At 33.8% G+C, this 21,836-nt stretch overlaps 1 protein-coding gene across 8 annotated transcripts in view; it reads right to left on the reverse strand.

Annotated features, from left to right (window-relative positions):
• The window catches only part of NEDD4L (NEDD4 like E3 ubiquitin protein ligase), a 465,473-nt gene that overhangs the window by 176,714 nt on the left and 266,923 nt on the right, over positions 1-21,836 (reverse strand). For 2 of the 8 annotated variants that reach the window (XM_051969572.1, XM_051969571.1), the window contains exon 1: positions 18,525-20,275. The exons of 3 other annotated variants lie outside the window; for them this stretch is intronic. In XM_051969572.1, coding sequence (XP_051825532.1) covers positions 18,525-19,715 — 1,191 coding nt within the window. In that variant the 5' untranslated portion in view covers positions 19,716-20,275. Of the gene's footprint in view, positions 1-18,524; positions 20,280-21,836 lie in introns of those variants that run through there. 3 more of the 8 variants (XM_051969575.1, XM_051969570.1, XM_051969574.1) reach the window with 3 other exon arrangements.

Here is a 21,836-nt window from a genome sequence, read left to right on the forward strand (position 1 = left end):
TGGGTCCCCTCTAGACCAATCACCCAAAGAATTCTTCTATGACCAGAAGGTCATAAGTGTGCACATCAAATACCTTACATATGCCAGGCCTTAGTCATCATGGTTTCCAAGTGTTAGAATCACTCAGTGGAGACTGGGACTATGTCCCAGTGTTGAAGAGCTCATTAAACTAGGATTGCCTAGATTCATTACACAGTGTCTTGTTTTGAGATGCTATATGATACACAGAGATTTAGCCAGTAACTGGCATATAGCAAGCACTTAATAAATGCTTGTAGACTGACTAAAAGGATATGTGTGCTTCTTAGAATTTTGGTTGGTATTAATCCAAGTGTCATCCTTCTTCTGGGAATGTAAATTATGTTTTATTCTTAAGCTTTCAGTATACTAGAGATTCTGGTGGTCTTCTCCAACTGATTCCTAAAAGCATCTGTGCAATATATGTCTTGCTGAAAGCATCCTGGTAATCCGATGTAACTGTTTGAGATTTCTTTATACATTGGCTTCCTTTTAGAAAGAAAATATGATCCATTATATTTAAAATTATATGAGGAATCAAAGTTTTTGGAGCTCTGGGTTAGAATGCCTTCCTATTTCTATGAACAAATTTAGGAATCAATAGAAAGAAAGGAAACTTATCTGTGGGGTCAGGAAAGCCTGGTTTAAATCCCACTTCTAACCACTTTTTGGAATGTAGAAAGCATCTAAGTGTATATATTCATTTTTGTTAAAATTTAGCCCATTCCATTATAGTCCCCAATAGTCTTGGGAATTTAAAAATAAATATATATGCAGTTCATCAATTCTAAACTCAGTTAATTAGCAAACTCATCTTTTTAGGAAATGTTAAATAGGTTTCGGTATCAAATTTCTCTCTCTTCACCCCCTTCCCTCAGTCTCTGCAAACATGTATCTATATGCGTGTATAATGTGTTCATTTTTGTCCATAATTGTATACATACAAACTCATCAAAATATAATCAGGTTCATGAATATAGATTTCTATATTTTACTCACAGAATAGTTCCTCATAATACATTTATACAATGTAAACATATAATCAGATTGTCATCTAGTTTCTAAAACTATTGAATGGAAATTGTAGATAAAAGAACAAAAATGTTGACATGAGAATATAGTTATAGAAGTAAAGAGACAAGAAAATTATTTTTGAAAAGGAGAGTTTAAGATCATATGGCTCTACATGCCATATGTCAAGATAAAGCACAATAACTGATGCTTCTAATTATGACCCTGAATTATCAAGAAACTATTAAATTGTCTAAAATTTATGATACTTAGAAGGATAAAGAATATCTGATATTCAACAGTTTGAAATAGTGTTCAAACTAATTAAAGTTATTTAAGATAATGATGAAAAAAAACTGACTTTGCTCAAAGGTTCCAAAGGATTACTATATTCAATTTCCAACTACTTTAAGGAGTCTTTCTTACCCTGATGTAAAATGATGTAAGGATAAGAAAATGTACACAATGACTTTTGCCACATAAATGGAAAAAACAATTACCCCAAAAGCAATATAAAATGAATGTTTTACAATAACAATAACAAGTTTGGTGTCACAGAAGACATCTAAAATCTCTTCTAGCAATGCCTTTCTACAGATAGTTATGATGAGGATTTATCCATGGTAATGTCTCATTCCATAAATTTTCAGTTTTTTCAATCCATTTTCATTGGTTTTCCTGATTCTTTTTCCTTTTTTTTTTTTTTTTTAACTTAAAAAACTTTTATTATATGGCATGGCTCTCCTGAAAGGAGGTAAGGAGAGTAGTGAAGGGGCAATAGAAGTGATATAAAAAAAACCCCAAAAGATATCAATAAAATATATATGTATTTTAAAAATTAGTCCTCTTCCATTGAATGTACTCTTGCAAGCAAAATTCTTGAAAATGTATTTTAAAATTTTCAGTTTGAAGATTTCATAGATCTTAAAATGCAAATGTTACAGTTTTGATTTTCCATCAAAATGTATTAAAGACAGTGTGAATTAAACAATATTAAATAAATACTTAGCAAGTAGATTAAGTCAGAGAAAGAATGAGCAATCTCTTATCCCATTAATCATGGAAACAACTGGTTCCAAAAAAAAAAAAAAGGCAGTTTTTTCAAAGAAAGAACAAGAATTTAAAAATTGGCTAAATACTATACAAAATTATAGAACTATGTAAAGTTATCAAAATTGCTCTCAAAGCATATATATATACACACACATACACACTCATACACATATTATGTATAATATCTAGAATTAACTAATCAAACAAGAAAAGTAAACTAATAGTAATTTTTCATCACAGCCAGACACCTTAATCATTTATTTGTTTTCATATACTAGCACCTTTATGATCAAAGACATAGTTCAATTCACATAGATCTCCATGAACAAGAGAAATCACTAGCTGCTATGATTACTATCCCTGGTCCCCTTAACACCAGCAAACAAATGGGTCAACACAGTCATTCCCAGGCCCAAATTAGTAACAGTGATATACTGCACACCATAGAAAGCAGCCATGAATTATTCATTTAAATGCCTCTCTTTAGAAATAAGCATGTTCCATAATGAAACATAACACGATTACTATTGTAACCAGGATGAACATCTACTCTGCTGGGTAATCAAGCATCTGTTGGCAGGTCATTTAAAATTCACCTATTTACAAATCATTTTCATCAACAGCACTATTCAAAAATGGAGGCATTATATTGGTCAGAAAAGACTATAATGAGTTTACAACTTCAAAAAAAGATTACCAAAAGTTTTAGTAGCATTTAGTTCTTAAATGTGGGCTTTTTTAAATATGCTGGCAATCAGCAATACTCTTTTTTCTGTGTCTCTCTGCTGTTCTCCCCTTTCCTACCAAGAAATGTGTATGTGTATATATGGTATTGGGGGGGAAGGGAAGAAGCAGATTGAGCAGAGAACATAGGAGCATCCTTTTAATAGAAAAAGACCCAAGATGGGATGAAGACTATTTTGAGAAAGAAATAACCATCCCAGCTACAACTTGTTATCTCCATCTCAGTTAAATGCTAGGTACTAGATGACAAAGTTTTCTATCTGAATTTAGATCAATCTAAAGTAAAATGGGAAAATTAAGTCAATCTATGTACTAGTAATATCAGACACAGACTCAATTGTTAAGAACAAGTAGGATATCAATAAACACTGGCTGATATTTTGGTGTACTATTTTAAAACTATTTTACATCCTAATAAATAACTGTTGTAAAAGGTAGGAAATGCTGGTATATCTATCAATCAGATGTCTTTCTGAACATTTTAAAGCAATATCTTAAAAAAAAAAAAAAAGACAGATCTCTGCTCTATTAATAATGAAGCCAGAATTACAAATATAAGCCAACACTTTCCTTCCTCAATCAGCTCACTCTCTCGATCGACTTCTTTTTCTAGCCTCCATCCTCTGTTCTGCCTTCAAACAAATCTGCCTACGTTTGTTTTAGTTGGCATCAGACATCAGCATTCCAATAGAAGTCACCTGGCTCCTGAAGCAATATGGGAAAATGTACAAAACAGGAAGCTTGTTTAAAAAGAAAAACATTCTTCACTGAGATGCATAGGAGTCATAATCATTTAAAGCATTTTTTAAAAACCACTTTTTAAAAAAACACATTCTCAGAACTATGAATATGCCCCACACTGCAGATTATCCATTACCCAATGGCTCTTAGATTGAAAAATATGTACTGAATATGTACAGAAGGATTCTGTCAGCTCTCAGACACCAGAGATCTTACTTCTATAATAATTCCCTCCTCTTCTCTTCACACTGTCCTTTGTTAAAAGAAAATGCCCATCAGTGTTAAAAAACAAAAAAACAAACAAACAAACAAAAAAAAAAAAACACTACCATATCTGGACGACTCTCAAATGCCTATGAGAATGAGAGAAATGAGAGAATGAGAGAAACGAGAGGGGAAAAAAAAAAGCTGGCATTCCCTTTTTTCACTACTATTTCCTTTTTCCATTTGCTATCTTCTATTCTCTTTCATTCTCCATTCCAGCAGTTGGAATAAAAGTTTTTCATGTGTCTGCTACAATTTTTCTAATTGACTGATTTAAAAATCCTCTCCCCCATTACTATTCATATGTTCCCAATGAATAGAGATTTCAGTCTGTTTTCAGTCCTTAACCTGGTAAAGAAGCACATGACTTGACTAGAGGGCACAAACAATTACATCAGAAACTGGACAAAACAGATGTGAAAATCCTACTCTGGGATAACACTTCTGAAGGGCCTCATTCCACTTTGTATGAATCTTGAAGTATAAATGAGCTATTTTAAAGTGTGAGTATCTGTTTTATGGCCCACACATTATTCATCAATGAACAAATAAACCTTGCAAAATATGATCTGAAAAGAGCAGATTTTGCAGAGCAAAATTACAAAAATAAAACCAGCCATCTCTATGATAGACAAATTAGTGCTTGCATTATTATGAAATAATGCTCCATTTAGAAAATCTAAAGTCTTCAGGCCATATAGAATGGAAATGACAGGGGCAACTAGGTGGTATACTAGATAAAGCACTGGCCCTGGAATCAGGAGGACCTGAGGTCAAATCTGGCCTCTGACACTTAACACGTTCTAGTTTTGTGACTCTGGGCAAGTCACTTAACCTCAATTGTGAAGAAGAAGGAAGAAGGAAGAAGAAGAAGAGAAGGAGGAAGAAGAAGGAAGGAGGAAGAAAAAAAGAAAGAAAAAGGAAATGACAGTGTTAGACTGAACTAAATGTATAAACTTCACTAAGTACCTTAACTTCTTGCCATGACTTCCCCATCTACAAAATGACACGTTGTAGAAGCTAATCATTCCCTACCAAATTTGTTAACAGAATCAAAGATCCTGAGTTAGAAAGGATCTCAGATTCCCTTTAGTCCAATCTCTTCATAGTAGAGATGAGGAAATGAGGAAGAGAAAGTTTCCTCAATGGATAAATATGAGGAGAACTGCATAGGCCTTAGTACAGAACATGGGACCAATCTTCATCTTCTCCAAGTTCTATCAAGTAGCTTGATAGCAAAGGAATTTGTACAGTTTGTTGGCAGAGAAAATAAGAGAAATAAAAATGATGATAGTAATAATAACATGCAGTTAAGTAATGCAAAGGTTTGCATTTAAGGTTTGCAAAGATCTTTACATAAAATACTGCATTTAATTCTCACAATAGCTCTGTAAACTAGATGCTTTAAGTTTCTAATTTTAAAGATGAAGAAACTGAAGCTGAGAGATGTTAAATTACTTGCTCAGGTGCTCACAAATTATATGGCCAGTACCTGAAGAAATATTTGAGCTCAGGTTCTTCAGTGGGAAGGGGGTGAGAAAAAATTTGGAACACAAGGTTTTCCAAGGGTGAATGTTGAAAACTATCTTTGCATATATTTTGAAAAATATAAAACTATTATCATAAAAAAATTAGCTTCCTCCTTACACGGATGATAATTTTTTTTCAAAAACCACAACAATAAGACAAATAGAAAAATTACTTTTCATTCTAATATATGTCTTCTTCACACAATGTGCCTTTCAAGTTACTGCAGTTTTAGGATGAGAGCAATAGTACCTCACAAGCTAATACAGGCCTAGAATCTAAATTTCCTTGGTTCTAGAATATTATGACTCTGGTGGTGGGGGTTTTTCCCCAAGCTATTTTCTATATTCTTTTTTAATAGGTAAGAGAAAAACAGACACAGAAACTCAAACAAAGAGAAAGCGCCAGAAACAAGGTATTGGGGAAAAAGCATTGGACAGGATGTCATGAGGTCTTAGGTTTGAACTCTGGCTCCCATACTTAGCAATTTTGTGAATTTGGTCAAATCACTTATTTCTCTTGGGTTTAATTTTCTCAAGTGGAAGGAAGTTATAATATCTTTCAAGATTATTTTGAGAAAAATAATTTGTAAAACTTAATGCATCATAAAAATATGAGTTCTTATCATAATGTACACACACACACACACACACACACACACACCCCACACACATACACTCCACACTCAATAAACTTCAGTTAATGTTAACAGGGCTCTAGCTAATGTTAGTTCATGTAAAAATAAAAGGGTTCAAAGAAACAACACCTAAAATGTAATGTGTTAAAATTAACATAGGAACATGTGCCCAAAGAAGAACTCCTAATGAATTTCTCTTCTTTTTCCCCACCACGAATATCTCATTTTCCTAACTTAAACAGATACCTGATCTAAAACTGAAGCCATTTACATATGGTAAATTTTAATCAAAGAAAAAATAGATTCCAAATATTTATATATTAAGTAAACCAAAAATATACAAAAAAAAGAATTAATAAGTCACATCTTTTTGTTCACTAAAGGGAGGAGTCATATTTTTGATATCTATATATCAAATATGTTGATAGATAGATATACTGATGTCTAAATTTCCTGCTTTTGTAGAACTCACTTTTATTCCTTCATCCATGCATTTGAATTGTAAATGTAAAATAAAATGGGAGACACAAAGATAATCATAACATGATTCTACCCTCCAATATTAAGATAAATGGTATCTGCAGGTGTGTTTGTTTACATACATACATACACACTCACATCTCCATATAATAATACCTCCATAAGAGAACATAAAAATGTAATTGTAAAAGAATTCAAAGAATAAAGAACCCACAAGATCACAGATTTGGAAGTGAAGGAGACCTTAGAGATCTAATTTAAACCCCTCATTTTAGAGATGGAATCATGGAGTAGGCAGTTTTAATTGTTTGGATAAGAGTTAATAAGAATCTGGATAAGATCACTGTGAAAACAACAACAAGTTTTGTTCTGTCATTTTTTTATATATAAAAATACAAATGAGATGGCTGATTGTTAATACTGCAAAAGGTACAAAGACCTAATTATCTCTATTATTTCATCCTACTTTATATAAAGAGGACAAAAGAAGAATGTTTAAGTTTTATCCAATGATTATAAAAAATATCCAATGTAATGCTATTCAAGAAAGTGATTAATGCAGTTAAATATTGGATAGAATGTTGGGCAGATTCTAAAGTAGTACATCTGTAAATTATTTCTTACTAGTAAAAAAATAAATTTACTTCACTAATAATGAGAATTGAGAATTTTAAAAACAGCTTTCATCAGATACTCTTGCCTTTACCATTCTTGCCAATACTGGAGATTCTACATAAAAAGAATCATATAATATATTGTTGGAGAAACTTCGAATCAATACAACCATTTTGGAAAACAATGGGGAATTATCCAAGTCACTGTAATACTGACCTAACAATTATAGGAAGGTTTTAATTACATATAATTATATAATTTGACTAAGGAGGTCCAAGACAGAATTAAGGGTTCCATCCATTTCATGATATTCTTCACAGCATTTTTTAAATGGTTGAAACAAGGTGGGTGGCAATCAATTAGGGAATGACTGAACAAACTACCATATATGAAAGAAAGGGAATATAATTATGAGATTGAAAACTGACCCAGAGCTAGATTTAGCTTTTATATAGTGCATTAAGGTTTATAGAACACTTTACATATGTTATCCTGTTTTGATAACAACACTGAGAGAGGTATTTGCCCAGGGTCACATAGCTAAGTATCTAAGGTAATTAAGTGTCAGCTCTTGGTGACTCTAAACACAATATTGCCTAGTTGGCTACAAATTGAGGGAACATGAAGCTATTTTCAAGAATTGATGTAGAACAAAATAAGCAGAATCAGAACTTTATAATCAGTGACTATAATGATGTAAGGGAAAGCAAAATTAAACAGTAAATGAAGTCTTTTCAAATATAATGTCTCTTGGTCATCACAAATTCATCATATTGAGAATAGATCTCACTACAGCTATCCCTTCCACATCATGTTTTTTTGACATGAAAAACATGACATAAGAAATAGCTAAACGATGCCATAAGAAACAGGTAGATGATGAAATGAATAGAGTACTGGCCTTTGAGTCAGGAGGACCTGAGTTCAAATTTGACCTCAGACACTTAACACTTAATATACATACTAGTTGTGTGATTTTGGGAAAGTAACTTAGCCGGAGAAAAAGAAAGAGGGAGGGAGGGAGGGAGGGAGGAAAAGAGGGAGAAAGGGAGGGAGGAAGAGAAGAATGGAGAGAGGGAGGGAGGAAGAGAAGAACAGAGAGAGGGAAGGAGGAATAGAAGAACAGAGAGAGGGAGGGAGAAAGAGAGGGGAAAGGGGAAAAAGGAGGAAGGAAGCAAGAAAATTAAATAGGAATTTGGGTGGATTTTGTGGAAGCTATGGATGATAAAGAAAGTATATATACAGTACGGTAAACATTCCATAAAAGGGGAAAAAATTCAGACTTTTTCTCTGGTATGAAGGTAAGGTTAAAAAGTTTTAGACAGATTTTCTGGATTGCTAGAGCACTACACCCCTAACTCTTGCAATAGTCAAGGCATAATTGTATCTTTCTCCTCAAACTCACTGTTGTTCCAAATGTCCTTATTAATGTCAAGAACATTACCATCCTTCCAGTTTCTCTCTCTCTCTCTCTCTCTCTCTCTCTCTCTCTCTCTCTCTCTCTCTCACACACACACACACACACACACACAATCACTAACTCTTGTTTTTTCACATATAACCCCTTGCCTCTCAGTCACCACCCTAGTTCATGCCCTTGCAATTTCTAATCTAGACTATTATAGTATTGTAGTAACATTCCAATTAGACTCTCTCAAATTTTTACTTCCTAATTTTGATTTCAACCATATTGCAAGCAAGCTTCAGAAGCACAAATTCATTACAGAAATTTCTATGCTGTCCTTAGTTAGCTAAGACATGGGTATCTCTTACCTACACAAGTGCATACATATAAAATGTATGCCACAAAAATGAAGTAGAGTCCTTTATTACTAGAAATAATTAAAATGAGGCAGTGAAAACACTAACTATAACAAATTATAAATAATGCTATCAATAATTGAGTAGAAAATATAATCAAATGATTACATATCTACACTAGATGTAGGATATTATATGTGCTAAATATATTTATTATAGCAATAGCCAACACTATTTCAGATATATTTTGATGTTTTGGATGTATTTTTATTTACACTGTACTAATTAGATGGAGAACTAAAACCTTATCTATAATGCTGTAATAAAGATTCAAAGGCTTTGAGTTCATATTAACCTTTCAACAATGACCTAGCAAATCTCTAAATTAGGAAAGAAGAAAACTTAGGTCAATCAAGAAAAATCACCAACAAAGGAACATATTTCCTATTGAGGATTAAATGGCCACTTCATTTTTAAAAATATACAAAAAAGATATTCCAAATATGATTTTTTAAAGGATAGAAAACTGCCCTAGGGCAAGATATGGGTATTTGTGTGTGACTGTGCATGATTGTGTGCATATGCCTCTGTATGTAGGAAAAAAAGATAATGAGGAATTCAGAAAAGATTTCCTTTCACATAATTACAAAAATGCTGTGACCTATATGGGGAAATCATCCTTAGAGATAGACACGAATACCTTAGACTAAGCTTGAAAGAAAAAAGGAACTGACCTAAAATGTCAACATCACAAACCTTATCAGAAAAGCTAAAGAAAAAAGATAAGAGAAAGGGCAGATAGTGTTTTGACTACAGAATAAGATTACTACATGGGGAAATGATGGACACTTGCTCAACAATCTTCCTTCTACTCCCCTCAAAATGAAAACTAGTAGGTTTATTAAAGCACTACAAAAATTTAAATTAAATCTAGGAACATTTGAAAGTGGGATTTAGTTGCAAAATTCTAGGACCTCTATTGCAAGTATTTTTATTTTTTTTAATTGTTCAATAAATGTTTACAGGAATAAAAATAGCCACATGCCTTTGCCTAAAGATCCTAGATTTTATAGGACAGAATAATTTCAAATACAGAAATCATACTTCCAATGAAGTTCTGTGAAAGGAGTTATTATTTCAGAAACCATTTGTCCCCATTTTTGGTTCAGAAAATATTGTCATTGTGACTGTATTTAATGCTAAAACAAATAGGGAAAAGTTTTAAATGTAATAGAACACCTTGAGGATAGTGACAGTTTTTTCCATTTTTGTCTTTTAATTGACAGTGTTTAGTACACTCTGGGGACTTATGAATCAGTTTAATTAAAACAGCATTTCCAATCACTTACAGGAATGGTGGTAATGTTAGTTAAGATCAAGGCATCAAAGAGCAAAGCCAAGTAAACTCCTTTTGGGCTTACTTTTAAGACTTTTTAAGACCGCTCCTAATAACAGGCAATAATTAAAAGTAATAATAACTGCAACCAGAAGAAAAAAAGGGAGGATGGTTATGGTACTGTTTATTACAAGTTTCTGGTAAAGGAAAATGGCAATGGAGATGTTTTACATTTAATTTTGAGGATGACAATACAATATAGCTTATTAGAAAGACCATCACATAAAAACACATGAGAAATTCAGCACATAGCTGATTATTATCTGACAGCTTTTAAAAATTGAACATTCTATACCTTTCTCTCTGAAATGTCTTTGTGGTTTTTAAGATCTACATGGATATGCAGACCACTGCATCATCATTTCATGAATAAAGCAAGGAATCAATAAAGATAGTTACATCTCTTCTACTCTTTATTCATTTTCCTGACCATTTTTCTCTCTCTCTGCTATTTATTTATATTGCTCTACCTTTGATTACCAAATTCAACTTTTGAACTTCCTTTCCCCTCCCAAATGAAAGGAAGATAATCAGAACTTTCTCATGTATTAATTCAGGTATAGAATGGCCTTCTATAAAAACGTCAGAATTTTCCTAAAAGCAGTGTTCAGTGGCATGTCAAAATAAAGAGGAGCAAAAACAATTTAAAATTATGAAAATAGCAACTTAATATATAGCACATATAGTTATTTACCTGATCTATTGTGTTGTTGCCATTTTACAGATAAGGCAAATAGAGTAAGTGACTTATCCAGGGACAAACATCTAGTAAGTATCTAAGGACAGATTTGAATTCAGGAAGATGAATCTTTCTCACTTCAGACCCATCACTCTATAATTCATCATCTAAAAGTCCCAACTCTTCTTTATGAACATTACAAAAATGAAGATTTACAGAAGATATCACAACCTATCATGCCCTGTTCACATAGCAACAAAAAATTATTACTCTATTTCTTTCTCTCTCTCTCTTTTTTTTTTTGGGGGGGGGGGGATGGGGAAGAGGGAGATTAAAATACTCAACAAGCTATTGAGTACTAACTGGAAACATTATTGTCAAAATTTTTAGTAAAAATACATAAAAACTCATCTCAAGCCAAAGTCCAATATACAATCGCATTGTACTTAACATTTAAATATGCTATATACTCAAACATTTCACTTTTGTGTACTAAAAGAATATCTTCCCCCATGATAAAAAAAATTATAAATGCTATCAGCAAGCATACCTCATCAAAAATTGGCCAAACATTTATCTTAGGGTTTAGGTTTAATCGGTTGCTTTCAAGTTCCATAATGAAAAGTGTCCCCCAAAACAGTCATCAACATAACTTGACAAGTAGCAATATTCACAACTCAATGACTTCCATGAAATTTTCTGTTTTGAATATAAAATTATATTCCTGTAATTCTCTCTTGTAGAAGACATTTTGATGATGGCAAATGAATCACAATTATTTTTTTAAAGATTCAAAAAGCCTTTAAAAAGTAATTATCCAAGCAGCTGGAAGATTTGAGAACATCAAAGTAAATAAATGGAACTGTATCAGAATAAATTCATTCTAAGAAAAAAAAAATTAATTGAAAAAAATAGATTGGTGTTCATATTCCTACCAGTTCAATTGCTAGGATATTTGGACAAAATCTCTAATGTCTCCTTGAGTACTATCAAAACATTTTTACTGTATATCCGAAAAAAAATTCCTAATGAACAATTATAATAGTTTATCTAAACAATTAAATTTTATTTACACAAAACTCATATATGCAGAATATTCATATTTCTTCCTATATAACAAACTTCACAGAGATATAGCACATTTATATATTTTTTTAATTATAGCTTTTTATTCACAGAACATATGCATGGGTAATTTTTCAACATTGTCCCTTGCACTCACTTCTGTTCCAACTTTTCCCTTCCTTCCCTCCATCCCCTACCCTAGATGGCAGGCAGTCTCATACATGTTAAACATGTTAAAGTATATCTTAAATACAATATATGTGTGCAGATCCATACAGTTCTCCTGTTGCACAAGGAAAATTGGATTCAGAAAGGTAAAAAATAACCTGGGAAGAAAAACCAAAATATAAGTAGTCTACATTCAATTCCCAGTATTCTTTCTAAGATACAGCACATTTAAAAGATTAAAAAGAGAAGGATTCATTCTCACTTATCTTGAAGAAAATACAAGAAAACCTCCACTGAAAGAGTTTCACCTCTAAGTTACAGCAATAAAGATGTTTCTTATCTTCAAATAATGAGGCAAAGAGTTACTAAAGTAAGAAAGAATTGTTATACTTTAAAACTAAAGCAAAGTAAAAACAAAGATCTCAAATTGTCTATTATAGATCAAAAAAATCACATGCTAGTAATACTTAGCAAGTAGTATTTGATTTCATTTAGTAATATTATTACTGAAAAAATAATAATAGATGAAAGTACCAACAATAACAACAATAATAAAAGGTAATATGATGTAGTCTGTGTAGAATAGCAGCAAGGATAAATTTGACGTCAGGAAGACCAGGATTCATGTATTGTTTCTGGCATATACTGTCTATGTGACCATACACAAATCAATCTCTCAAAACACCAAGAAACTGAGAATATAAATCAAAGACAAATAAACATCTTCAGTGGTAGAGGAAGTATGTACTCCATGAGTACCCTACATGAATGAAACCTACTGCTCTAGATGCACCTTCCAAATTAAGTTCATGATCTTTAATCTTTTCATTGTGCTACTAACTGAAGCTTTGAGTGACACAACCTTCCTCATCTTCCTTCTTCTCTCACATTGAAAGTCTAGAGAATGAAGTACCAAACCTCTCCCAATGCCTTCCTTTATGTAAGTTATTTTTGATTCACTTTACATCTAATATCCTTCAACTCCAAAGTACAGGATGCCCCCATGTGGAAAACTCCTTAGTGTCCCCTGTCCCACCCATCCATTTTCCTGCCTCTTCTTCTGTGTTATTTCCCCTCATTAGATGGTAAACTCTTTGAGAATAGGGACTATCTTTTTATTAACTATTCCAGGCACTTAATATAGTGCCTGGGAACACCATTAGAATTTAGCAAATCTTTATTGGATTAGATTGAAAACTAAGCATAAGAAAACAATTATGATAATACTACTAGAAGTGATAACAATAGCAGCTTTATGGTTCACAAGATATTTTACATAAAAAAAATTTCATTTGATCTTTACCAGTAAGCATAATTTTCTCCATTTTATAGAGAATAGGACTGAGGCTCAGAGATTGGGAAAAGATCAGTCCCATCAAGAGAAGTAGAACATTTAGTGGAGGGGCTGTATTTAGAGATGTTGTGGAATTGCAAAACAGGTATTTATCCTAATGACTTTGCTTCTGAGTATCTGAACTTTGCCATTATGCCTAACGTCATTTTGCCTTGGAATTCCCATCAATATCTGGAGCCTCTTCATGGGTTGGTTTGCTCCTCAAAGAAAAGCAAAATGATACCATTATGTTGGGATCAACATACAGTGTAGTGTCTCTGCCTGTGGCTAATCAGACAAATACAAACTCAAAGGACTCTACCACATAAATTTGTGCATCTCACATTTCTTTAGTTCTTTTTTTTCTTTTGTCCTAGCCTTTTCCTACTGAAACAGTCACCTACCCTTACATTCCTCTCACTTAGAATAAATATCCCCACAGTATTCAAGACTCCTTCACTCTCATTGAGAGCTTCCATTTTGACTAGCCAACCCTCATTCTCTTCCTAGCTTTATTTTTGACTTTTTGAAATGTGAGGTACCTTTTCCTTTCTCATCCTCCTTTCTAGTTCCCTTTTGGGTATTATTCATTATTAAAAGCTTCTAGGGGGGAAAAAAGCATCCTTTCTGTTTGTTTATAATTGAATCCTCACAACATAAAGCATTGCCTGACACTGAATAAGCACCTGATACTCTGTCTTGTTTTACATCAAGAAGAGACAGTTTTACAAATATCTCATTGGAAGTGTATGGAATATACATTAGGGAGGGGATAAAGTTAAAGCAGAAAAAAAAAAGTGGAAGATTACTGTTAACAGTTATGTCAGGAATGCTGTGGAAAATGATGAAATAGAAAATAGAGAATCATGGAATGATCTACATGAACTGATTCAGATTGAAGTAAGCAAGAAAAGAAAACAACATATATAGTAACTACAACAATGCAAATGGAAGAAAGGGCACATCAAAAGATCAAAATTGAATATAATTCTAAAGATCAAATAGGACTTGAAGAAAAATGAGGAGGCTAGTGACAGTGAGAAGAGAATGATTAAGGCTATGAGCCCGAGGGTGATGTCCTTGACACCAATAAGCATAAGGATGAACAACAGATTGTAAAGGGAAATAATGAGTTTGGCAGTTTTAGACATACTATACTTGTCACTTCCATAAAGTTAAAGAAGTGGAGTGCAATGACATAGGTATTATTCTACCTATAAGTTGAGCAAAAGTTTAAGGGATGGAAGAACAGAATATGATTGCACTCTGCAAGAAAACAATCAATAGAAGTATATTACTTGACTTATATAAAAAAATAGAATACAAATACATTAGAGAAGTAATTTTTAAAAATCCTAAGTGAGACACTTAGAAGGGAAATTTACTTCTAGCTGAAGAAAAGTATGGAAATTTTAGGAAAGGATTCATAGGAGGTGCTACAGATATTAGAAAATGAAAGATAAGAGTAATTCCAACAGATTGTACTGTTATAAAAGGGTACTGAATCTGAGAATTGGGAAGATGGGAAAGTAGCAAAAAAACGAGGAAAAGCAAGTAGCTCAATTTGATTCTTGTAGATTAGGCAAGAGAGGTTCTCATAAATTTAGATTTGATTTAATAGTCAATTTTCGTGGTCTTTTCAAATCTCACATATTGAGCTCTTTGAAGGTGTAAGCCAGAATCATATTTGATATCCTTCACTCTGCAAATACTTAGTATTATGCAATATACACAGTAGGCTCTTAAATATTTCTACTAATGATGATAAGTAAATATTGGGCACATTTTTCATACAGGATTTTTTTTTTAAGTACAGGAAGAAGAATGAGTGGTCATGTGGATATGAAATTGTGCATCTCCAACAAGTACTTCCAATGTAAAATATAATAGGTTCTGCAAACATTAAGCTCAATTGTGTGAAATGTAAATGAACTTTCTTTTCCTCTTGGATAAACCAAACTAACATGTGAATCTTCAAAGGCAATAGTTAAGTGAAAGAAACTAATAGCTATTGATTAAACCTTAATCTCCTCTCTCTCAGGTTACAGGGCTAATGAGACAGTACAATCATTAGACACAACTAGGTAGAGATTGTTGAAAAAAATAAGTTTAGTATAAGTTGATTGTGTTATAGCTTCTTATACAAGTTAAATTTGGGTCCACAGAAATATAATTACAAACAATTAGTCAAAGCTTTACTTAACCAAATTATTTCATTGGTAAATTTCATTCGAAAAAATTAATAATAGTTTTATGAGAGGGTTACAATGTACTTGCTCCAAGATTCTTGGAGCAGCATGCAAGCGTGTGTGTGTGTGTGTGTGTGTGTGTGTGTGTTCGTCTACATGTGTCTATATATACAGAAGCATATGTATCTATGCACATATTTATGTTAACACACATAGACATATATACATCTATACATGGGCACACATAGAGATGTCTACAAGTGTGTGTGTGTGTGTGTGTGTGTGTGTGTGTGTGTGTGTAGAGAATGTTGAGTATCATTCCCAAGAAAAAATGTTTCTAGACATTCTTCATGGAATAAATTTGGCCCTGTATTCATCTCATTTTTAGTCAATGTTTCATGAAACCTATCATAAAATCCCAATCTTAGAATGAAAAAACTTCTCAGTAAAACAAAAGATATGCAAAAGTTCACAAATGCTACTGATGGCAGTAGGTCTGTAGACGCCCATATGAATGTTTCCCTTCAAGATAAATAAGGCCATGGCAGCTGCTGCCCACACTCCAAGGCCTGGGCTCACATCAAACACATGTAACACAGTAGAAAAGAGAGAAGAGAACCTGCTTCTAAAGTAAAAAAAAAAAAAAATTAAATTAAATTAAAAATAAAAGGACTGGAATTCTTTGCGTTGTTTCTTCCAACAACCAATTCTCATGCACTACTTGACAACCAAGAAAATGGCAAAGGACCTCAGTACTGACTCACTGAATTAACTGTCCAAGATATTCAGAGAATACATTTTTTTTTGGCTTTCCATTCTCCTGCATGTTTCTGATTAATAACTTTTCAAGATATAATTGTGTATTGAAATAAATTTAGTCAGAAACACTTAAATTAGAAACCTATTTATAATAATTACAATAATTTATAATTTAAATATATATATAATTTATATAATTAAAAATACTTAATTCCTTTGTGTCTAAAGTCAAACTATAAAACTAATAATTCGGTGGTACAATTTGGATGTAGAACTACGGTAAACACCAAAACTTTCCTTTTGGGAACAAACTGTCAAAATAAAGTTATGGATATATTTTTTAAAACATTTACGAGGAATAAATGGCCCAAATGAAGCAGTGCACTGAAGGTGACTGTTTAAGAAAAATGTGACTCTGAACTCATAGACACACGTTCATATCTAGGGTAAATATTCTAAAACATCAGAAGCTTCCTAATCCTTTTCTATGTAGTTATTCTACTTAATGAAGGATAACTTTGGCTAAAATCATCGATGAAGCACACAGTAGTTTACCAGAAAGGGTAGAGATATTAAAAGGGGGTAAGGGGATGAAAGGAGTGGAGTAGACTGAGACAGCAAAAAGCAAAGATGGGGAGTTCGGACTCCCAGACATCCAAAAGATAACATTTGCTTGGGGGGTGATGCACTCTTGAAAAAGTGGCACAGTGAGCTTAATAGTACTACTGGGATATCAACCAGCCTAAGAATTATTTATGAAACTAATGTTACAATTCACATATAAAATAGGAAGAAAGTATCATCTGCAGAACAAAGCATTTTAAATATGTGTTTATATCAAACTATCTAGCTAGCTAGAGTTTTTTTTTTGTTTTTGTTTTTTTTAACTATCAGAAACAAAAGCTTCTCAGTAAGGTAAGGATGCTATATAATGCTGAAAGACAAATAATAATAATTATAAAAAACACAAGGAATGAATTCTTTTGGAAAACACTTAAATCTAGTGGTTATAAACAAAGGAAATCATCCGATTAAAGTTTCCATATCACTTGCCCTGCTAGATAGAAAGTATGAGAGCTGCAGAGTCATCATATGGCTTGGGTGAAGTAAGCAGCTGTCTTTCTGTGCTACATTTCACTGAAAGGGAGAGCATAAGAGAACAAGAACACACACAAGCAGCAAAGGCCAGAATCTGTTTGAGTGAGTCTGTTTTCACAGCTGGAGATAGGGCACTTACTATTCTATATACAGCATCATTGAGCCTGGAGTCTCAAGTGGGCAGTGTTAAATTGCACTGTAATGCAACTTGAGAATTAATGATTCCCCATAAAAGTTTTACCCGTTCTTGGTCCATAAAGTTATTTTGCTTCAAAAGTAAGTAACATACCACATGTACTGCATTTCTACTCACACACAGTACATCTTCTAATTAATCAAAGCAAACACACAAAATATCTGAACTAGATCAACTCCTAATATAACAGACAAGAACTTTAGGACATGCAAACATTTTTGTAAATATTCTAATTAGTTAACAGAAACTACATCATTATTTCCCTATTTCCTAATACTTTAAAGCAGAGATTACTTTTGATGAAAAGGCCCAGCACAAGATGAAGTTCCTTATGGATTTTTCAACATTGGCATGTGAAACTTTGGCTAGGTTTTATTTTTTTTTTTTTGGGGGGGGGGGGTGAGGGGAGGAGATGGAATTGCTTTTTAAGCATGGAAAAAGGGGAACCATTATATTTCACCGAAATGAGAACATGGATATATTTCCTTCAAATATAAAATCAGCTAAGGGCCTTTCAAGATTTCTAAGGAAAAAACTTTTAACTGAAAATATTTTCTTGCAAAACATCAGTCTTACTATAACATGATTTCAATCAATTACTGATCCAGCAGATATTTAAAGAGCATAAAAGTCATGTCTTCAGTTTTAAAAAACTTCAAATATTGTAGAAGAATGCTTCTTTTAGTTGTAAGCTACCCCTCCCCCCCCAAAAAAAAGCATTCCCAGAGTGAATGTATTATTTTTGTCTAATGCTCAAATGGGAACATAATACATTCAATACCTAACTTACCAGAGTGCTTGCTGCTGTAGAAGCAGGTGTGTCAGAGCAACTATCTTCAACAGTCTGGTGAGGTTCTTCATGGCCACGAGTGACAAGAATTCTAAAGTGTTGTTGCCGAGAATTCTGATCTTGCCTGATCTTAAAAGTACAGCCCTTATTCTGTGAGATCCTTTCTACTGAGTTACTCCTGTGTATTTCAGGACAATTACTACTATTGTTAGAAGGCTCCGAATTGATCCTGTCTTCCATTGGGCTAACTCGTTCAGGTCGAGGTTGAACTGGATAGGAGGTACTCCTCTCTAGCCTTATTCTTGGATACCTGACTAACCTGTCCCCTTTTGTTCCAGTAAATCCAAAATTGTAATCACCACCAGGGCTTGGAGTGCTTGCTTGGGGTTGCTGCAACTGGAAAACAAAACACCTTTTCCCAGAACTAGCAGATACATCTGGCACATGTTGCAAAGACCAACGTCTGGGCTCAGGAGCAGAGGGATTATTCTGAACCTCTGATCCAAAGGGCAAGAGTCTCACCTGATGCATATCAGCACTTGAAGCACGATGCTGAATTCTTACTCCACTTATGTTCAAGCCTGAAGCATTTTCATTGCCTTCTACAGCCTGGGCAACTGAGGGGATAGCATCACCTTGGTTATCGGAAGGAATGGTACAAAATACTCTGTGACTGCAAGTATTATTAGATCCATTGACCTGTTGTCCTAAATCATCGAGCAAGCTTGGTGGAGAATTATTGGGAGATTCTCTTTCAGAAGTTTCTTGGGAGCTGCTTTGGGATGAAGAAGGTCTACTTACTGATGCAGTAAAATTCTCCCTAAGATCTGAAAATTTATAAGAAAGGTCCTCATCAAGAGACTCTGGTGCCCCACACTCATCAGTATGTCCGTTCACAGCTTTGCGCTGCAGGGAGATTTGCACAGATGAGCTCCTTGTTGGACGGGCATCAATGTTATTCAGCAGCTGAGGGATAAACATGGATGTGCTTCGTTTGAGGGATCCCACTTCTTGTAGGCTATCGCCACCATACTCTGCTCCATTTTGAGAGAATGGGTGAGGACTGTTTCTCCTTGGCAAAGTGTGGAATGCCATAAAAAAATCGTCTTCTCTCTCTCGATCTAGGATCTCTGATTCAGGGGCTGTGTTGCTTCGACCAGAGCCAAAATGAAACCGCAGCCGATGGGCCATGGTTTAACAGGAGGGCAGGAAGGGAGAGGGAGACAACAACAACAATTCAGGCACTGCCAGAAGTTAAAAATCAAAGACATAAACTCCAAGAAAAATTGTCCCATCTGCCAAACTGTTAGCACTGCACCAATGATAGCGACAGATAGCAGAAATAACCCAAGTGGCAAGCTGCATTCCAGGCATGATTGGATAAGAGAAATCAGAGCTTCTGCACACTGGGACAGAGGGTAGGATGGTTAGAGCCACATGACCTTGTTCTCTTTCTCCAATGCCAGCTTCTGGAGTTGGGTTGTTTTTTTTTCCTCTCTCTCTCTCTCTCTCTCCCTCTCTCTCTTTTAAACAGTAAGAGCCTGAAACAGCACCTTCCCAGCTGCTCTTTTTCCATCAGAAAGGCATTGCCCCAGCGGGCGAGCTCTCACAGCTGACTAGGGCAGCAAACACTCTTAGCGCTACTATTAATCTAAATCACATCATATTCACAGGGTACTTCTGAAATAAGCAACACACACACGCGCTCACACATACATATACACATGCGCTCTCTCTCTCACACACACACACACACACACACCACAGAAAGAGCAAGCTTTTCCAAATGAATACAAAGTGACTTCCATGAAAAAAACAACCGCACATTTTCTCCCCTTCTCAGAAAGATTAACTTAAAAGTAGAAACAGGTCTCAGGTTTTCATAAGCAACAGATTTTGTTTGTTTGTTTGTCTTGCTGGATTATTTATGACATCATCAGACTACCATGGTGGAATGCAAACTAATAAAAACATACTATAAATACAATTACACACTACCCAAAAGTAGTTCCCTTTAGTGCTAAATAATTAGACTATGATCCACAAGTAAGAAAATATCTATGTGGGGGATGGGATGGGAGACAATTTAAAATACTGAAATAAGTTAATGCTATAACTACACTGCCCCTACACTGAAACTTTCTCTTTAACAGCTACCACAAAAAAGATTTTTTTACAAAATATTCTCACACAAGGAGAGTAAAAAGAGCAATAAGAAATGCAGCTTAAAAATATTATTTTATGTACATGCCAGGTAGGAAAGACTGAATGAAGAAAAGCAAAAAAGGCTGGTATATACACAGATTTGTATTAATTACATATAGATACCACAGAAAACGTTGTGCCAAATTAGTGCAGTTTGAATGCACATATGTGATATTCTTGTGCTTGCTAAGATCCAAAATGTTTCACAAAATAGGAGGGTTTTAAAATTCATAAAATGTAATCATCGTTAATCCAGAAAAATATTTATAAAAATTGTCTTTCACATTAATTCTTTCTCATAGACCAGAAGTAGTAATTCTTTAGTCATATAAGGTTGACTGGGATAGAAAAGGAAGAGAATCCAAATAGAAAGGGCCTAGTTTCTATTAAAATCCCAAATTATACTTTTGACAGCAGATCTGGAATCATGAATATGGGGTAAAGGTAGGGAGTTTGGGGGTGGAAATAGGGGGAGTTCAACACCACATTTAGAAATCCAAATCTGTTTTCTAGCAGCATGTTTTCAAATGCCAAAATGACCAATTATGAAAGAAATGGAATCTGGCTTGTTCAACACTAAAACTGCCAAGCACCAGCACAATCCCATATTGTCTTTTAACAGGCTTGTGAGCCAACAAGAAAGAACACAGGCATTCGTCACATAGTAACAGTTCTGCAGACAGCTTGGTGCAAATCCAGGTGTTAGTATTATTAAACATAATTTTCAGATAAAGCATTCTTTCTACAGTAGTACACTGATAAACATGTCTTCTGCATTTTAGACCCTTCTAATAAGGAACACTGGAGGAACTAGCGACAGAATACAAGAAAATCTTAAAGGCAGCATAGTTAAATAAAGAAAAAAGGAAAATCTTTTTATTTTCACAGTGAATTTTTCTGAACTAAAAACAGTATATTAAATGAAGAATTCAATTCAACAACAAAAAGTCACTTATTTCTCTTCTAGGTATTGTGTCTTATTTAATTATCAAGATCTGTATTATTTGAGTGGGCTTTGTCTTATCTTAACATTCTCCAATATAGTCTCTTCCATCTAATTTTTCTTGACTATGTGCAAATAAAGCATAAAAAACAGCAAAACCCCAT

Source organism: Antechinus flavipes, chromosome 1, assembly GCF_016432865.1.
Source record: "Antechinus flavipes isolate AdamAnt ecotype Samford, QLD, Australia chromosome 1, AdamAnt_v2, whole genome shotgun sequence".
Lineage (NCBI taxonomy): Eukaryota > Metazoa > Chordata > Mammalia > Dasyuromorphia > Dasyuridae > Antechinus > Antechinus flavipes.